The 16,384-nt window shown below is 37.9% G+C and overlaps 1 protein-coding gene across 5 annotated transcripts in view; it reads left to right on the top strand.

Annotated features, from left to right (window-relative positions):
• RTN3 (reticulon 3) overlaps window positions 1–16,384 on the top strand; it is a 46,759-nt gene that overhangs the window by 8,383 nt on the left and 21,992 nt on the right. The window contains exon 2 of one of the 5 annotated variants that reach the window (XM_039860336.1): window positions 12,545–14,614. The exons of 1 other annotated variant lie outside the window; for it this stretch is intronic. In XM_039860336.1, the coding sequence (XP_039716270.1) occupies window positions 12,545–14,614 (2,070 nt within the window). Of the gene's footprint in view, window positions 1–1,983; window positions 16,096–16,384 lie in introns of those variants that run through there. 3 more of the 5 variants (XM_039860334.1, XM_039860333.1, XM_039860332.1) reach the window with 3 other exon arrangements.

Here is a 16,384-nt window from a genome sequence, read left to right as displayed (position 1 = left end):
TGGGATCCTGGAACAGAAAAAGGACATTAGGGAAAAATCAATGAAGTCTGAATGAAGTACAGGATTTATTAATGTATCGATGTTAGTTCATTTGTTGTGACAAGTATACCACCATACTAGCGTAGCATGTTAACTCTGGGAGAAACTGAGTGCTGGATATAAAACAGCAAACACTCTGTACTATCTTTGGGTCTTTTCTGTAAATCTAAATAAAATAAGTTTTTTTTTTAGCCTTTACCATGAAACAGAAATTGCTTTGGAAGAGGCAAGGAGGTCCACTTTTACCACTTCTATGTAGCAGTACAGTGGAGGTCCTAGCCAGCAAAAAGATAAACAGCATAAAGTGCGTGCGTATGGGGGATCAGTCTACCAATCCCGGAGCTCTGCTGGGGGACAGGGCAGTGATTGGCTCAAGTTTAGTTAGCAGCTTCTACTGAGATGATAGGAGTCGCCACCAAGAATTGCGAGCATGAGAAGGAGTGGAAAGACTGCCTTTTTACGTGTGTGTGTGTATGGCCTAGCTATAAAGCGAAAAGGAAAACTGTAAATGATAAAAATCATTTGTTTTAATATTAGAATATTGATATTAGAGAAAAGAAATCTAAAAGATCTGATGGTTTCTAATTTTATTATATTAATTTTAGATAAAATTTCAAACACTTTTTTTTATGTGTTGGAAGATGCTTTAATCTGTAGAAACTAACACAACAAAAAAGTTTTGGATTTACATATAGAAGTCATTCTACAAAGTTGTTCCTGAAAGTAACTTGCTTCTGTGTTTAAAAATATAGCATATATTCTGGTATTGAAGGATAGTTATCATAAAAGTGAAGTTCATTGAAACTATTTTTACTGGGAGTTGGAAAATTTAAACAATTAGACTTATTTGGTGTATTTTCACCCATCTAAATAAAACTTGAATCTCATGTCCAATCCAAAACTTCTCTTCCCCTCCCCGAAACAACACAACTAGCCCAGACCCAAATTTGAAAACATGCACTAATGCGCCTTTTTGCTATTTTTCCTCCTTGTTTTCCATTTCTCACCTACTCCTTCTCTTTATCATCCGTCCTTCTATCCATGCTTTTAAAAGTTCCATTCACTCCTCAGTCTTCGGTATCTGGCCTCTCCCCACCACTCCAACTATAGAGTCATCAGTGCTGAGTTTCTTGATTACTTAATTTCAGTGACCCATTTCAAAGTCTCAGCCACTCACTGGCCTTTGACTCTGTTAATCAGTCTCTAAAGTTCCCCAGTGACACCATTTCCCCCTATATTGACTCTTTTCAGTCTCCTTTACTAGGTCTTTCTTGCACCTTCTTTACGTATTGGTATGTCTCAAGATTCCATGGTAAAACCTCTCATTCTCCCTGGACACATTCATTCACTCCAGTGGTGTCCCTTCTCACCCAAATGTTAAGTCCCAGAAATTTATGTGTAGCCAGCCCTTGCCTCTCTCCTGAGCCAGTCCATTGTGGGAAACAGTTTCCACTAAGATACGCCTTAGATCTATTTTTTTGGTGAAAGTTAATATAAGGAGTCCTTCTACTTTGTTCCGTACCCATCCGTGGCATTTCATTTAGTCCTTCAGTCCTTTGATTTTGATTTCTCCAGTCTCCAGCATCCAAATGATTTTAAGTTTTGTCCATTCTGTCTCACCCTCAGTGCCTTAGTTCAAGCCCTCGTCTTGACAAGATTATGCAGTAACTTTTCAGTTAAGTCCATGCTCTACACTGCTGCCAGAGTTCTTTCTAAAATACATGCGATGTCATTCCCTCACCAGTGATTCCTCATTTCACATAGGATAAAATCGAAATTTCATTATATGACATTTGAAGCAGGGGTCCCCATCCCCCGGGCCACGGACTGGTACCAGTCCATGGCCTGTTAGGAACCGGGCTGCCCAGCAGAAGGTGAGTGGCGAGCGAGCGAAGCTTCATCTGTATTTGCAGCCACTCCCCAGCGCTAGCATCACCGCCTCAGCTCCACCTCAGATCATCAGGCGTTAGATTATCATAGGAGCCCTGGTCCCTGGTGCTAGAAAGTTTGGGGACCACTGATCTAAAGCCATTTGGAATCTGGCCAGTTGTTCCTTCGCCAGAATGCCTTCCTCTGCCTTGTTCACCTTTATGACCAAGTTTACCATCTCTTCTGTAGTTTACTTTAGTGAGTCTGTGCTGCATTCCCATAACTCATACATTTTGACTAGTTTGACTATTTTAGTCACTTGTCATCTCTGTTATAACCACAGTGTCTGGACCTGGCTCCTTAAAGATACTGTTTGGTTAACTTAATAGCATTTGAAAATTAAGAGCACCATTCTTGGGTTCAGTTCCCTGTAGCATAAATACTGGGTGTGAGTACAATGTGCTGGTATAAATTGGAAGACCTCATGCAATATTGTTGCAAACTATTACTGGTTATCTGTGTTCTGTATCAGAATAGATGCTGTGCATAAAAATGTATGTGTTGAAATTTTCCATTAGGAGGAGGTGTTACTTGGAGGTGAAATGGCAAATTCATAGGACCTTTTTGGCACTGGGCTTACTTAGCATTTGGTTTCTCAAGTTCTTTCCTATTTAAACTTATCAGTTGGCAGAGATTTAACGTTGAAGGTAAACACATAAGAATAAACCCATTGGGAAACATTAAAGAAATAGAAATGTTTGCTTTAAAAAAACGAAAGAACCGTTTTTCATTTGTAGGAGTAAATGTGATGCTTCATTTTAAGATAATTAAAATTCTGATCTTGAGGTACTGAATTACTGCCTGTTGTCTGTTAAATTCTGCCTTGGTGTTAATATGCTCCATATTTGTTGGCTAGTTTTCTTAAATTAGTACTTATAGCTATAGGTATGTCCCAATTTTTCAGATAATCTCCATAGTTTAATGTTTCTAACACTTGTGAAAACACTTATAAATGCAAGAAAAAAGGAGTTAACAAATGAAGATCAGTATATTTAGGAGCGTTCTTGGTGTTGTTTTTCACATGCCATTTTTATTCATCTTTTTACATTTTTACTCAAAAGGTAATTTATGTTCTTGGTTTATCTGATTTTTTAAGGGCCAAAGGTTGTAGTGAAAAGCAAATCTCCCTCTTACTCCAGACCCTAAAGTCCCTTTTACTAGTCCCTTGTGTTGCCAGTTAACAGACGGGGGCACACTGTATGCGCTCCTGCACTCTGCTTTTTAAATTTAATATATCTACTATACCGGCATATATAGCTATATCTCATTCTTTTTCATAGCAACAAGTTTTCCATTGTTTGGCTTTAACTATTTAACTGGTCGTCTACTAATGGTCATTTAGATTATTTCTAGTACTTATTATAACCAGCGCGCTTATGACTACCCTGATACACGTCTTTACATGTGTATAAATTCCTAGAAGTATAACTACCAAGTTAAAAAGTATGCATAGGGTGATGGGAAAGGTATGTACACTTAAAGTTTTGATATATGTTGCCAACTTTAGGAGAGTATAATTTTAGAAGGTGAAGATTTCTCACGTAGTCCTGTTTTCCCTGTGGATTAATTGCGAAATATTCAGAGTCAGCTTTGCATATTGCCAACTGTACATTTAAATGCTCATCTTTTAGTGACTAACTCCACAAAATGCAGTGGAAAATGGTTAAAAGCCTGTATCAATTCATACTTAGATATACCTATTTTTCCATTCCCACACAGTTGCAGGGAAGCGTCATCTTTCTTGAGGTTATACTTGTTTAAAAATGCTAGGGATCCCTCTTTACTTCCTTTGAAGGTGAGAATATTTACCAAAAAAACAAAGTGGATTAACTTTTAGAAATGCATCTCAAAATGAGAGATGGTTTTGCTGCCAGGTGAGTGAAAACAGTAATTGGAAATAAAGACTTGGGTTTTCCTCTCTTGCTTAAACCCAGTGAGATGATGATGCTTGGCCAAAAAGTTAAAATTCCTGTGTGAGGTTGTCAACTTCTCACGCTGTATATTTTCTTTCAGATTCCTTTGTTTCTTCCTCTTCCTCTCAGCCTGTATCTCTATTTTCGACCTCACAAGGCAAGTCTGTCATTTTTTGTATGCATTAATAAAAGAAAAATGTTGAGAAAGAGGCTGTAACTGGGGATATGAGGCACAAGTTTTCTATTGCCCCCAAATTCCTTAAAAGCTAATTACAAGCCAGTCCTTTATATTTAGCAGTTTCCAATGGGTTTCCTGTAAAGTTTATTAGTAAGATAGAATAATGATGCTGCAGTGGACCCTTTGACAAGCATAAGCTTGAGATGTAGTTTTGTCTTTCTTAAAAATTAAAAACTTGCCTACAAAATTTGGAACAGATAAAATTGTGGCTCAAAAAACAACCCACCCCCAGAATGCATTTAACTTACTGATTTGCAGTTATGTAACTGGTTTGAAGAGGTAGTGGATTTGGAAAAACTATAAAAGTGTGCTTCCACTGAACTGCTAGTATACCAGCCTAGCTAGAGTATTGTGGTGTGAACTTCTCTGAGATGTGCCCCAAGAGCTAGGCCAGGTTGCCTAGGAATGTTGAACAAGTCAGTTGACTTTTTGGCAAGCAAGGATTGTTTCCTACATCTGTGGCTTTACTTGTTTTATTAGATCTGTCAACCAGTGAGGAAGGGAATCGGGTGTGATAGCTATAGGTTCGTGGAGGTAGTCGCACTGCTAAAAAGCTGGAAGAGAAAGTGCCATGTGCTTCGTTGATTTGCACTAATAAAAACGTGTTGTCAATGGAAAACCCTTATTTTTAAAAAAAGGTAGTTAAACTCGCTAGATAAGTTTAAGAAGCCCTGTGGAAAGAGTTTATTGTCCCAGCTGAATTCTCTAGATGCAAAGTCTGGATGCTGGTTTGTTAGGAAGATTTTGACCTTAGAATAAAAACATAATGGGATAAAATGAACATAGTAAAATTTTTGCCAGGTTTAATCTGCCTCTTAGGAAACATGATAATTTGTTGCTTTTAAGTGATAATTTGTTGCTTTTAATTCAGGCTGCTAACATTAGAGTCCCCAAACCCCTTTATAATGTGCCTCACTCTGTGAATTTGAAATCCTTTGTGGGTCAGATCATGACCTTTGAAATTAACTTGTTTACATTAAAAGATAGGTATTTTGTGAATGTTAGAAAGTAACTCAAACCTACAAAGTGATTTTGACATCTGGAACCCAACTAGTTTGACATTTTTAAGGATTTTTTTTCCTCATTAGAAATTTAATAATTTAGGCAAATAGGTATTACATTTATTCTGCTCTAGAAGATAAACCGGTAATAATACAGTGTAAATAGAACAAATAATTATATTTTCTCTATTGTAAATATTTCAGATCTTTAAAAATACATCTTTCATACTTATAACTTCCAGTCACTTTTTTCACATAGAAGGAATAATTGATATCCTAAAGAGTGTAACAGTGCCACCCAAGCACAACATACTTAATACATGGAACGTTGAGATGATAACTATCTTAGCTTTAAAAATTACTTTAATCCCTGTTAGGAAAAATTACACATACACAAGTAAAATGGAGGTAGATAAAAAGGATTTTTTTTAATGGAAAATTAATTAATGTTTAGGCTTCAGTTTCACAGTACCCGAGTTTGTAAAAGAAAATAGATTCGTTTTTGTATCCTTCCTTTCAGCTTATAAAGAGTTACTTTGACCGGTGCAGATTCAAGATAGCGTTATGCTAAAGGGATGTTGTGAAGAAGCCATTAAAAACATCCCCGAAAATGTTCCAGTCTAGCCTCTATTCAGCATTTTCTTCTGCAAACACACACACACACGTAGTGAAAAAGTAAACCACTTGGTGCTCTACTTCATTGGCAGGTCTAGAGCCTGTTCAGTTGTTTGAGGTGACACCTTGGCAGGTGCTTGGGTATTATCTAGGACAGCTGAAACTGGTACTTCTAGTCTGTCTTAATAAAAATAAGGGAAGGGGAAGTTGTTGGTGTATTTGATTAACTGCATTAAAACCCCTGGGGAGAATAGCTGGGACCAGTCTGGGTCAACACAGGCCTTCAAAGCTACTGCTGACACCAACAGGTACCTTGAGTCCATCGCTGGCACTAACCCAACTAAATAACCTGTGTCTGGCTTCCATAACCCTTAGTCATTTTTTAGCCTTGGAGAATTGTGCCTTTTATGTATCTAAACCGTATGTAGCAATATGTAGCAATAATTAAGTGGGACATTTTCATATTTTAAAATGACATTTTTAATCCTGAAATATATACCTACTTATTATTGGGCTTCAGAGAGATGCCTGTACCCAAGACTGTTGTTAATCTGGACTGAATAAAGAGAGGCAGTTAAATATTTCAAAAGGAAATTATGTAATATTTATTAAATTGTACTACTTTGAGGTGTGCAGCTACTTGAACTAGCAGGTGAAGCTTTTTGAAAGCCAATGATAAATTTGTGATGAGGATGTCAGTGGCATAATCAATTGTGCCCCTGAGTAGGTCCTTTGCGGTCTTTTGCTTATTGATTCTTTTTTTTTTTTTTTTCATTAAAGAGTTAAATTTCAACCTAACCTCTGAGAATTTCAACACAGGGGAGTAAATTTTAATGATGTTTTCCTATACTGTAAAGATATTAACAGAGGTATAGATGCAGTATGTGGCTAATTTTTATTGAGCTTTTACAGTGCTCAATACTTTATTCGAATTATCTCATTTAATCTTCATAGCCTGCTTAATGGAGGAAAAGTACTAGCTCTTTTACCACTTGAGAGTTTAAAATGGCGAAATAACTTGCTCAAGGTAACACTGTACGTGACAAACCTAGGACTTCAAAGCCCATACTCAGACAACTACCTATTGTAAAAGATGATAAAGTATATTGTATTTTAGGGTTTACAGATATTTTTTAAAATGTCATTATGAGGTTAATGTTAAAATCATGAGAGCAGAAGAGGCAGAAAGATTATTTTGTCCATATTGCTGCTATTGGTTATATAATTTAGTCATCATCTGGGAGATGTACTCCCTCCACCAGAAACAAAATGAAACTGAAATTTGGTTTCTACTTTTAAAACCTTTAGTAAAAGTGTAGGGTGGAAAATACTATGATTTTCTTCAGAAAGTATTGGGGGAGGGGGAGTAGGTGAAAATAAGATTGGAGAGCATCCATCCACCATGCAGAATTGGAAGCACATTTTCAGTAATGAACATTTGCATTCAGTTTGAGTAACTCAGTAGGCATCTGGAATAGGAAGTTAAACACTGAACTTTGGGGCAAGCATCGAGGGAAAAATTTTGCCAGTTACAGCCTTCTTTTTAACAAAAGCAAAACATTTTTCTTTGTACAAAAGAGACTTTTTGTTTAGGATCTAGCTTGGCTGCAAAGTGTCTGCTGGCTAACTTCCTATTTTGATGCTGTGGCTGAAAGTTGCTGATATTGTTTTGCACGATAATTTGTCTTTCTTGTTTTGTGAACATGAGAAAATTCAAGTGTGGGAAAACCTATACCTGAATATTTCAAGCCTCCCTTGTATGAATATGCATAGTATGTATGTGAAAAAGTAACTTAGTGGCTACTACCGGCTGGCAGCCTTTCTTCATTGATGTGTATGGTTTTTCCATGTTACAAGGATCCTTCTAATAGTAATGAATTTCCTAAGCGAGGGGAAAAGTAACTAAATGGTAACCATAACAGAACTGTAAGCTATTTACTCTTTTTACAAGTAGCTCTGATATAAAATATAACATTCCTTATTGCCTATTTGTTTTTAGATCACACTGTTTTCAGTAATTAAGTTACAGAGACTTGAGTATAAAAGTACTAGATCTTTTACTGAAGGGCAGTTCTAAGAATAAGATATACAGTAAAGAGAAGATATTTTGAAGAATAAAGTAAACAGTGCAATACAGTCCAGTTTGAATGTATTGATGTGTGCACAGCATTCACTCGGAAGTTTTTTTCATGTTATCTTTAACTCCCACCTTGTTCTGTGAGATAAAAACTCTGGACACGGAAGAGGGAACATTATTCCTCAATTCCCACACACCAGATTCTTAGTCAAATAAGCTTTTGCCTTATTCCAATCAAAGTTGCAAGTTACTGTACTTTAAAAGTAGTATATAGACATGTTCAAAGCAGGCACAAAGGCCAACTCCTTCCCCAGGCCCTGCTAATCTGCACATTGTGCTCCTGGTCAGACAACCTATGGGCAGAAGTGACGGTGTCAGTCCCATCTGCGGGGTTTTTACAGGGCAAGTTCTGAAGTACAGGTCGATTGTTCTACGCTTCTAAAACTAAAATAATACAGTCAAGTTGTGGTTCTCAAACTGGGTTCATTATCTGGGAAACTTGTTAAGAGGATTCCTGAGCTCCATCCTCCTCGGGAAACTCTGGGTCAGTAAGTTAGAGGTCAGGTTTGTGAAGCAGTAGAAGTTGCTTTAAAGTTTGAAAGGAATCAGGATTTTTGTGCTAGGTTGTCCAATTGTTCAGCTAGTTGTAAATGGAACTAAAATATACTTTGACCTTGATGGTGGTATAGGTCGTTGCTGCAACATTCTGTTCAGGAAACGTTCCTTTATACTTCAACATTGGCTTAGAAATTTTTTATGTATTGGGCTGCCTTAAATGTCTTTATCCACATAGAACCTAGCACAGTTCTTAGAATGTCATAGGCATTCGGTTTGTACTGATTCAGAAGTTGTATCACTCAAAATTTTGAAATAGATAAAAGCGTTTTAAATCACTTCCTCTTATTTGTGAATAGGAGGGAAAGTGTCTAAAACTCTGAATGAGGATTTTCTGTATTATAGATCAGAGGAAGGTGATTATGATTTGATGATTGTGTGTGTGTGTGTGTGTACACTTTTTTTTTTTTTGTAAGAATGTGATGTTTGGGGACATTTATTGAGGATTTACTAAGTGCCAGATGCTGTTCTAAGGGCTTCACATATATTAAATCATTTAATCCTCACAGCAGTTTTAAAGTTAGGTGCTTCAGTATCCCCATTTTTTAGGTGAGATTAAGCAGCTTGCCAAAGCCACAAGATTATTAAGTTTGATGAAAGGATTTTGCATCTTTTAATTAATTAGAATTTTGAGTTTGGAAGTGGTAGAGAAACAACTTAATTTCCTACCTAGTCTTATTTCAGAAAATATACTTAAATGGAGGCTTATAAGGGTTTACAGTCTAAGTACTGGATACATTTGGAGACATTTTATGATCATCGTAGGGTTATGACATTTTCCCCATCATATACTGATTCCCTTTTTAACATATCTATTAGATGTGTAACCCTTTTTTGTTAATAATTAGAATAATGCCATATTAAATTATTAGGATTATTGAAAATGAATGTGTACATTAAATCCCATTATAGCAAATAACTAATCTAGAAAATATTCGTGATGAGATTTTTTGACACGTTTGTTTTTAGTAATATTGACAGTCTCTTGTAGTGCAAGAGACTTTGGAAATAAAAAAGGGTAGTGGACATTTCCGGAGACGTAAGATAATCCAGAGTTATTTCATCAGTGTATAGTATTTATAAACTAGCAATCTTCAAACTCCCTGGAGTTTTCTGCCATTTCGCCAGGTTCAGGCTTGGACAACACCAATGATTATGAAGTACCATACTGACTAATTGAAGAGTCTTGGCTTATGGGAGCTGTTCCAAAGGCTTATTAGTTCCTGCCTTTGTAAACTCTTTATTTCCAGTCCAGTTTTTTCCATTGTCTTGGTACAAGTCAGCTCTGTCCAAGTTTGTTAGGGTTTTAACTAGCTAAGGAAACTTTTTTTCATTCGCTGAAATTCTAAACAAGATAATTAAAATTAAAGCACAGATGAGGATACTTACGTGGGAAAGTTTGATTGACAGCCGTGAGAGCTAGCACCTGCATCCTACGATCGATCACTGAGGAATGAATGCAGCATCACACTCTGTATACCCTCTAACCTTGCCCCTGCAAAAACACTACCCATCCCAAAATTAAGTCACAAAATTATTATTAGGGAACATGATTAAATTTACTTTTGTATATATAATAGTTGTATTAAAGACTCTGTAGTTAAAATGTTTGAAACCTGTCAGGCAATCATGGCACCAGTACAGGATTCGTTGGTGCTGTGAGAATAAGATTTCTGACCTAATCTTCTAGCTTCTCAGATTATTATACACCTAACTCAAAACTTTTGGAGTTTTAAGAGTTCAAGGAAGAGAGAGAAGCAAGGCTTGGAAAACTGACAAGTTTGTGTCCCGCCAAAGCACAGAATGTTTCTACCATGTCCCTCCGCCCCAGAAGTGTGTGTTTTCTCTGATTAGCATTCAGTGTAGGTTGCTTCCTTTCTCATTTTGCCAAGCCCACCGCAACATCATCCTCATTTTACTTACTGGTTTTGCTTGTTGTCCGTCTCCCACTCTGTATTGTAAGCTCCACAAAGGCAAGGATATTTTCCATTTTGTTCACTGCTTTTAACATAGTGCCTAAAACAGTTTCAGATGCATGAAAGGCACTCGATAAATATTTGTTAAATTATAACTAATTCCTTTTGCCCACTTTCCCCTGTAAGATGACAAGTCCAAATTGTCTGAAATCTCAGTTTCTATAAAATATATAAGCATTCCCTGTGAGGTGGGGTCGTTTTGCTCACCTCAGAGTTCCATTCCTGTTTGAAGGGAGGGGTTCCCAAACAGTTTTACCTTAACCCAGATTTAGTCCATTGAATGTTTCCTGGTAGAAACAGTAACCAGTAAATTCAGTAGCTCAGATTTTGTGATAGTTCTGATTTAAGTGTAGCGTATAGTTTTTGAACCTTTTAACCTACAATGCTGACCATTTATATTATATCCATAACTCAGTCTTGCTGAGTATTTACATATAATGATAGATGTGATCATGTTTACTACGTTAGAACTAAATATGAATTAATCTTACTTCACGTATTCCCTGTCCCACTGGGTGCAGTTTGTACCACCAGACTTTTCTTCCTCATTTATAGACATTTCCGCCAATACCCAGATGACAGTTGTGATTCTAAAGATGCGATCCCGTCGCATCAGATGTTAGTGATATGTTGAAATAGAGAAACTTCGTCTGGCATTTGGAAACATTTTTATAGCCAGATTTTTTTCATTGCAGTAGATATTTCATTCTTATTTCTTCTCATCTTTGCAAAATAATTTTGAATAAAGTCATGCTTTTGCTTTTGTCTAATTGTTCGGCTTCTCACGTGAAAAAGAACATAGCTGCATAAGGGTCATCCCAAAGGTTTTTCTCTTTCACGTCTTCTCAGTTACTCTACTCATTCACTCACAAGGCGTTACTGAGCCTGCTCACACCTCAGCTGACCCAGCTGAATCTTTGATTCATTCTTATGGAATGACTTCAGACCTACCTTGCTCCAACTCCAGCGATACAGCAGTGCGCAAGAAAGACAGCACTCCCTTGGAACAGCCGTTTTGATCTTTTTCCCCAGTAAAAACTTGTGAGATTGGGAAGTTGGAAAACGATGTGGTAAATCAGTGGTTTCTGTGGTATTAATAACCGATGAGACTTAATTAATACGTACTTTTTAGAAGGATAGCTTCTGTTTTAAAAAGGATTTCTAGAGTTAACATTTAACCAATTTAAAGTTCAGATTTGGTTAAGTTGGCAAGTTGGTGTAAGAGATTTTGGAGCAGGCCAACTTTTTCAGTACCTTCCGTTTCAAATGTTGACGTCATCTGTACCTGGGACCAGTCTTCCCTGTAGATAGAACAGAATAATTCTAGACTGATTTTTAGACTCAGGAGGGGTCCATTTTATCTCCTGAAAATCAAAAAGAACTCCAGCCACTATTTTTTCCCAGATTCTCAGATTTTAACAGTGGATTTATAGAGGCGGTGTGTTCTGAACTGTTCAGCTTACAGATGAGAGTGTATCAGAACTTCATAATATCAAGTTGTTTGTTTTGTATAGATTACATCATTTCTGTTGAATAGCTCTACCAAAAAACGGAAGAAAACGTCCCCAGATTTCCCAGTCTTCTTACTCTTCTTTATGCTCTTTACCTTTACAATGGAAAAAGTAGACCGAAAATTTTTTTGTCATTTGGAATTTGTAGCATGATGTGGCTTTTCTGTTTCACCGCTGGCAATTTTATGCATGTGGTAGAGGATAGTTGTTGACATTGTTTTGTTACATATTTGTGTGTGTTTACATCCTGTGTGTATATATGTAATTTTAAAAATAAAAAGCATGCTGCTTGGCCTGACTAGCTAATATGTAATTGTACCTGGTAAACAATTTTTTTCTTTCAAATTCTGACCATAGAAGGATTGAGTTCTTTTTGCTCTGATGAGCCACCTTCAGAAATGACTTCCTCCTCTTTTTCGTCTTCTGAAACACATAACACTGACCCTACAATACTACGTGAAGAAAAAAGCCAAGTGTTGGGCAGCCAGCCTATTTTAGCCAAAGAAGGAAGAGACTGCTTGGCTCTTCCAGATGTGAAAAAGATGGAAGAGCCTCATGGGACCAGTGAAGACGTAGCCAGCCCCCCAGCTTCTGTCGCGGAAGGTTGCTGTAACCATCCTTCCACTCCAGCCAGTTTCCCAGGTCATGCTGCTTCTCTCTCAAAGGAAGCTGGTCAGGTGGAACAGCAAATAAATAAAGATCAAGCGTCCAAGAACACAAATGAGGCACCAAATAGGAATGATAAAACTACCTTGGGCGCTGATGACAAGTTCACTTTGCTGACAGCCCAGAAACCACCCACTGAGCAGTCTAATGCAGAAGGCATTTGTACCTACTCCTTATCCCCATCCAAAGTTTCAGGAGGTGGTATTATTGAAAAGGATTCCCCCGAATCACCATTTGAAGTGATTATTGACAAAGCAACATTTGACAAAGAATTTAAAGATGCGTATAAGGAGAGCACGAATGATTTCGGTAGCTGGGCAGCGCACGCTGATAGAGAATCTGCAGACATTTCGGAGTCTAGTGACAAAGTATTTCCACTGAGAAATAAAGAGGCAGGGCGTTACCCAACCTCCGGATTGCTCACTCGGCAGTTTTCACACACAAGTGCAGCATTGGAAGAGGTATCCAGATGTGTGAATGATATGCATAACTTTACTAATGAAATACTGACTTGGGATTTGGTTCCCCAAGTGAAACAGCAGGGCGATAAATCTGACTACATCACAAAAACTACAGGACTTGACATGAGTGAATATAATTCAGAAATTCCAGTTGTAAATCTTAAAGCTAACACTCACCAGAAAATTCCTGTATGTTCTATTAATGGGGGCACACCCATCACTAAATCAGCAGGTGACTGGGCAGAAGCATCTCTCCCACAAGAAAATGCTATCCTTGATGAAAAACCTATACCAGACTGTCTTGATTCCACAAAGGATGTTGGGAGCAGAGGTGTGCAAGGCAGTGTGCAGAAACAAGATGACACATTTTCAGAGTTACCTGGATCTCTGTTTGAAAAATGTGTCTCTTTGGGTTCTGGAGTGGCCCCAGTGAAAGTGGTTTTACCTGATGGCCACCTGAAGGATGACATGAACTGGCAGAGTTCTGTGCTGGGAGAAGTGACAGAGGCTGATAGTTCTGGTGAATCCGATGACACAGTAATAGAGGACATCACAGCCGATACTTCATTCGAAAGTAACAAAATTCAGGCTGAAAAACCCGTTTCCATTCCAAGTGCTGCTGTAAAATCAGATGAAAGAGAAATCAAAGAGATTCTCAACTATAATAGGGAAAACAGAACATCCGAAAACTTTGACCGGTCGGTCAGTGACGTTGAGCCACGAGTTCAGCCTGATCTTGAGAGGAGCCCAGCTGCTGAGGTGGCACGTTCCCAGGTACCTGACCTGAACGTCAAGTCAGAAGGTACGAAGCACTCAGATAGTAGGAGTGAAATTGCTCCTGAAAAGCCCGTTGCAACTAAGAACCCAACACTTCCTGCAGCAGCATCTTCAAATGTCTTTAATGAGACAGAATTCTCACTAAATGTGACCACCTCTGCTTATTTGGAGTCATTACATGAAAAAAATGTTAAAGATACAGATGATTCTTCCCCAGAGGACCTGATAGCAACCTGTACAGAAACCAGGGAGAGAGGAATAGTAGATAAAGGGGAAGGAAATGCCTTTGAAGCAACATCAGAGAAGACTGTGGACTTTAAAACAACTCTTCCTGTAGAAGTCTTACGTGAAAGTGAGTCAGGTGGTTCTGAAATTAAAGACATAAAAAGCAAATATTCTGAACAAAGCAAAGAAACAAATAGAAGTGAGCTTCAGGATGTTTTCCCCACCCAACGTACTCCAGTAGCTTCTCTTGACTTAGAACAGGAACAGCTCACAATCAAAGCCCTTAAAGAATTGAGTGAAAGACAGGCTGAGAAGTCAGCTTCTGCACAGGATAAAGTAGAATCTCCTGAAGAAATACGCAAGCAGACTTTCACATTTGCTCCAGAATCTTGGCCACAGAGATCATGCGATGTGCTAGAACACCCAGATGTCAAGACCGGATCTGATCTTGGGATTTCCGAAAAGCCCACTATTAGCAAAGAAACTGCTAATGTAGATATTATTTCCAGCCTTAGCGAGGCTGAACTGGTAAACAAGCATGTGCTAGCAAGACTCCTGACACACTTCTCAGGTAACCTTTTACATTAGAAATCCTGCATGTGGTTAATTCTGCTTTGATTGATTACTTATCAGAGTGACATTTTTTTTAGTCCCTGATTTCAATCACCAAAATTATGACCAGGAATAAAAACACTGTGTAGGGAAAGGTAGATTTCTTTTTAATGGTCGCTTGCTTTGGTTTTCTTAAACAGGTATTTCCCAAAGCAGTAGACCACTTGTTAAAATTAATATTCTAAAAATATTTTTTTACGCTCCAGTTTTTTCAAGGGTCTCCTTTTCTTATAGGTTGGCCCTAGGGTGATCACTGCTTTTAAGAACATCATTAGGGTCTTATTTACAGAGTTTATTTTTAAATCTGCATAATAATAGCACTGCTTACTTAGTACTTGGATTTTTTGCTTTGGGCCTTGTAAAACCTATTTGGCAATCAAAGATAAAGGAATTCCTGCTGGGATAGACAGTAAATTAAACTTTTAATTAATTTGATTTTATACCATAGAGATTTTATGCTCCGAAAGGAGGAAACCTGTGTCCTAGTGCTGTTTTGTGTGTAGTACTTGGAGAACTCATGCATTCTTCTACTTTGGACATTATTTAATATTCTTCAGGCGAAACTCATTATATGACATTAGGCTCTTCCTCTTACCTTCCTTCTATTTGAATGATTACCTTCCTAGCAATTGGTCTTGTAAATTACCTCAAATGCTGTCTGTTCTGGGATCCTAGAACATGTAAGAAGGAAAGGATATTTAAGGTCTCTAAAAGAGACCTTCAACCTCTAATCTGATACCAAGTTCTGTACTTACTTGTGGTCAGTGTCAGGTGCTATGTGAAGATCTATGATTTTCCAAACCTGTTTGACCATAGATCCCTTTTTTCAAATGAAATCATATAGGGAGTTATTAGTATTTAAAACAAAATCGAGATTTTTGTTGGGATCAACTTATAAGTGTGGTTATACCACTTACCTTTTTTTCTATCAGGTTTCATTGTGCACAGAGTGGGGAGGGGCCCAGTCCTTAGCGGCCATCGTTCCCTCTCCTCGTTTTCTCTCCTCGCTGCAGCCAGAGCACCGCTCAGCTCCTTGGGCAGGTGCGACACCTCAAGGATCTGGTCCCACACTCACTCGCACTGACTAGGTGTGCTCGCCAGGTTCGGGCACTGGCAGCCAAGCCTCAGCCTCCTGACGTTCTTGGTTACCTGTGGCCCTCGCTGAGGCCCGTGGCCCTGGGATGTCAGAGCCGTGGCTGCTGCAGCAGCAGGACACCGTTTACCTTTTATAAAGGCATTTCTTCACTCAGGACCTTGGACAGATTACTTAATCTTCCTAAATTTTAATCCTTTAAATAGAGATAATAATTGTGCTGACCTTGTAATAAGATTGTGAAGATTATACATGCAAATGCAGGTAATGCAGTGCCTAGCACATAGTAAAGATTCATTCAGCACCAAGTACAGAACCTGGCATAGAGTAGTAGGTACTGGATAATTAGTTATTAATTAATTATTAAGTGAATGAATTGTTCATTATTATCAATAAAAACAGTGAGGTTTTTTGTTTTTTTTTTTTTTACTCAAAAATGCGAAATGGAAATTAAGATTAGCGGGTTATTCCCTAGTAAGGGAAGATTGTTGAGCTTGGACTTAGGAGCACTAAACTTTCATTGTTGCTTTACTGTGTCTGAATGTGTGACATTGAACAATTAAGTTACATCACCTTTGGGGCCTCAGTTTCCTTATGCGTAGAGTGAGGATGTTGAAGTAGATGATCTTCAGTATC

This window comes from Pteropus medius, unplaced genomic scaffold (genome assembly GCF_902729225.1).
Source record: "Pteropus medius unplaced genomic scaffold, Ma_sr-lr_union100, whole genome shotgun sequence".
Classification (NCBI taxonomy): Eukaryota; Metazoa; Chordata; class Mammalia; order Chiroptera; family Pteropodidae; genus Pteropus; species Pteropus medius.
This window is presented reverse-complemented; position numbering and strand designations above follow the sequence as displayed.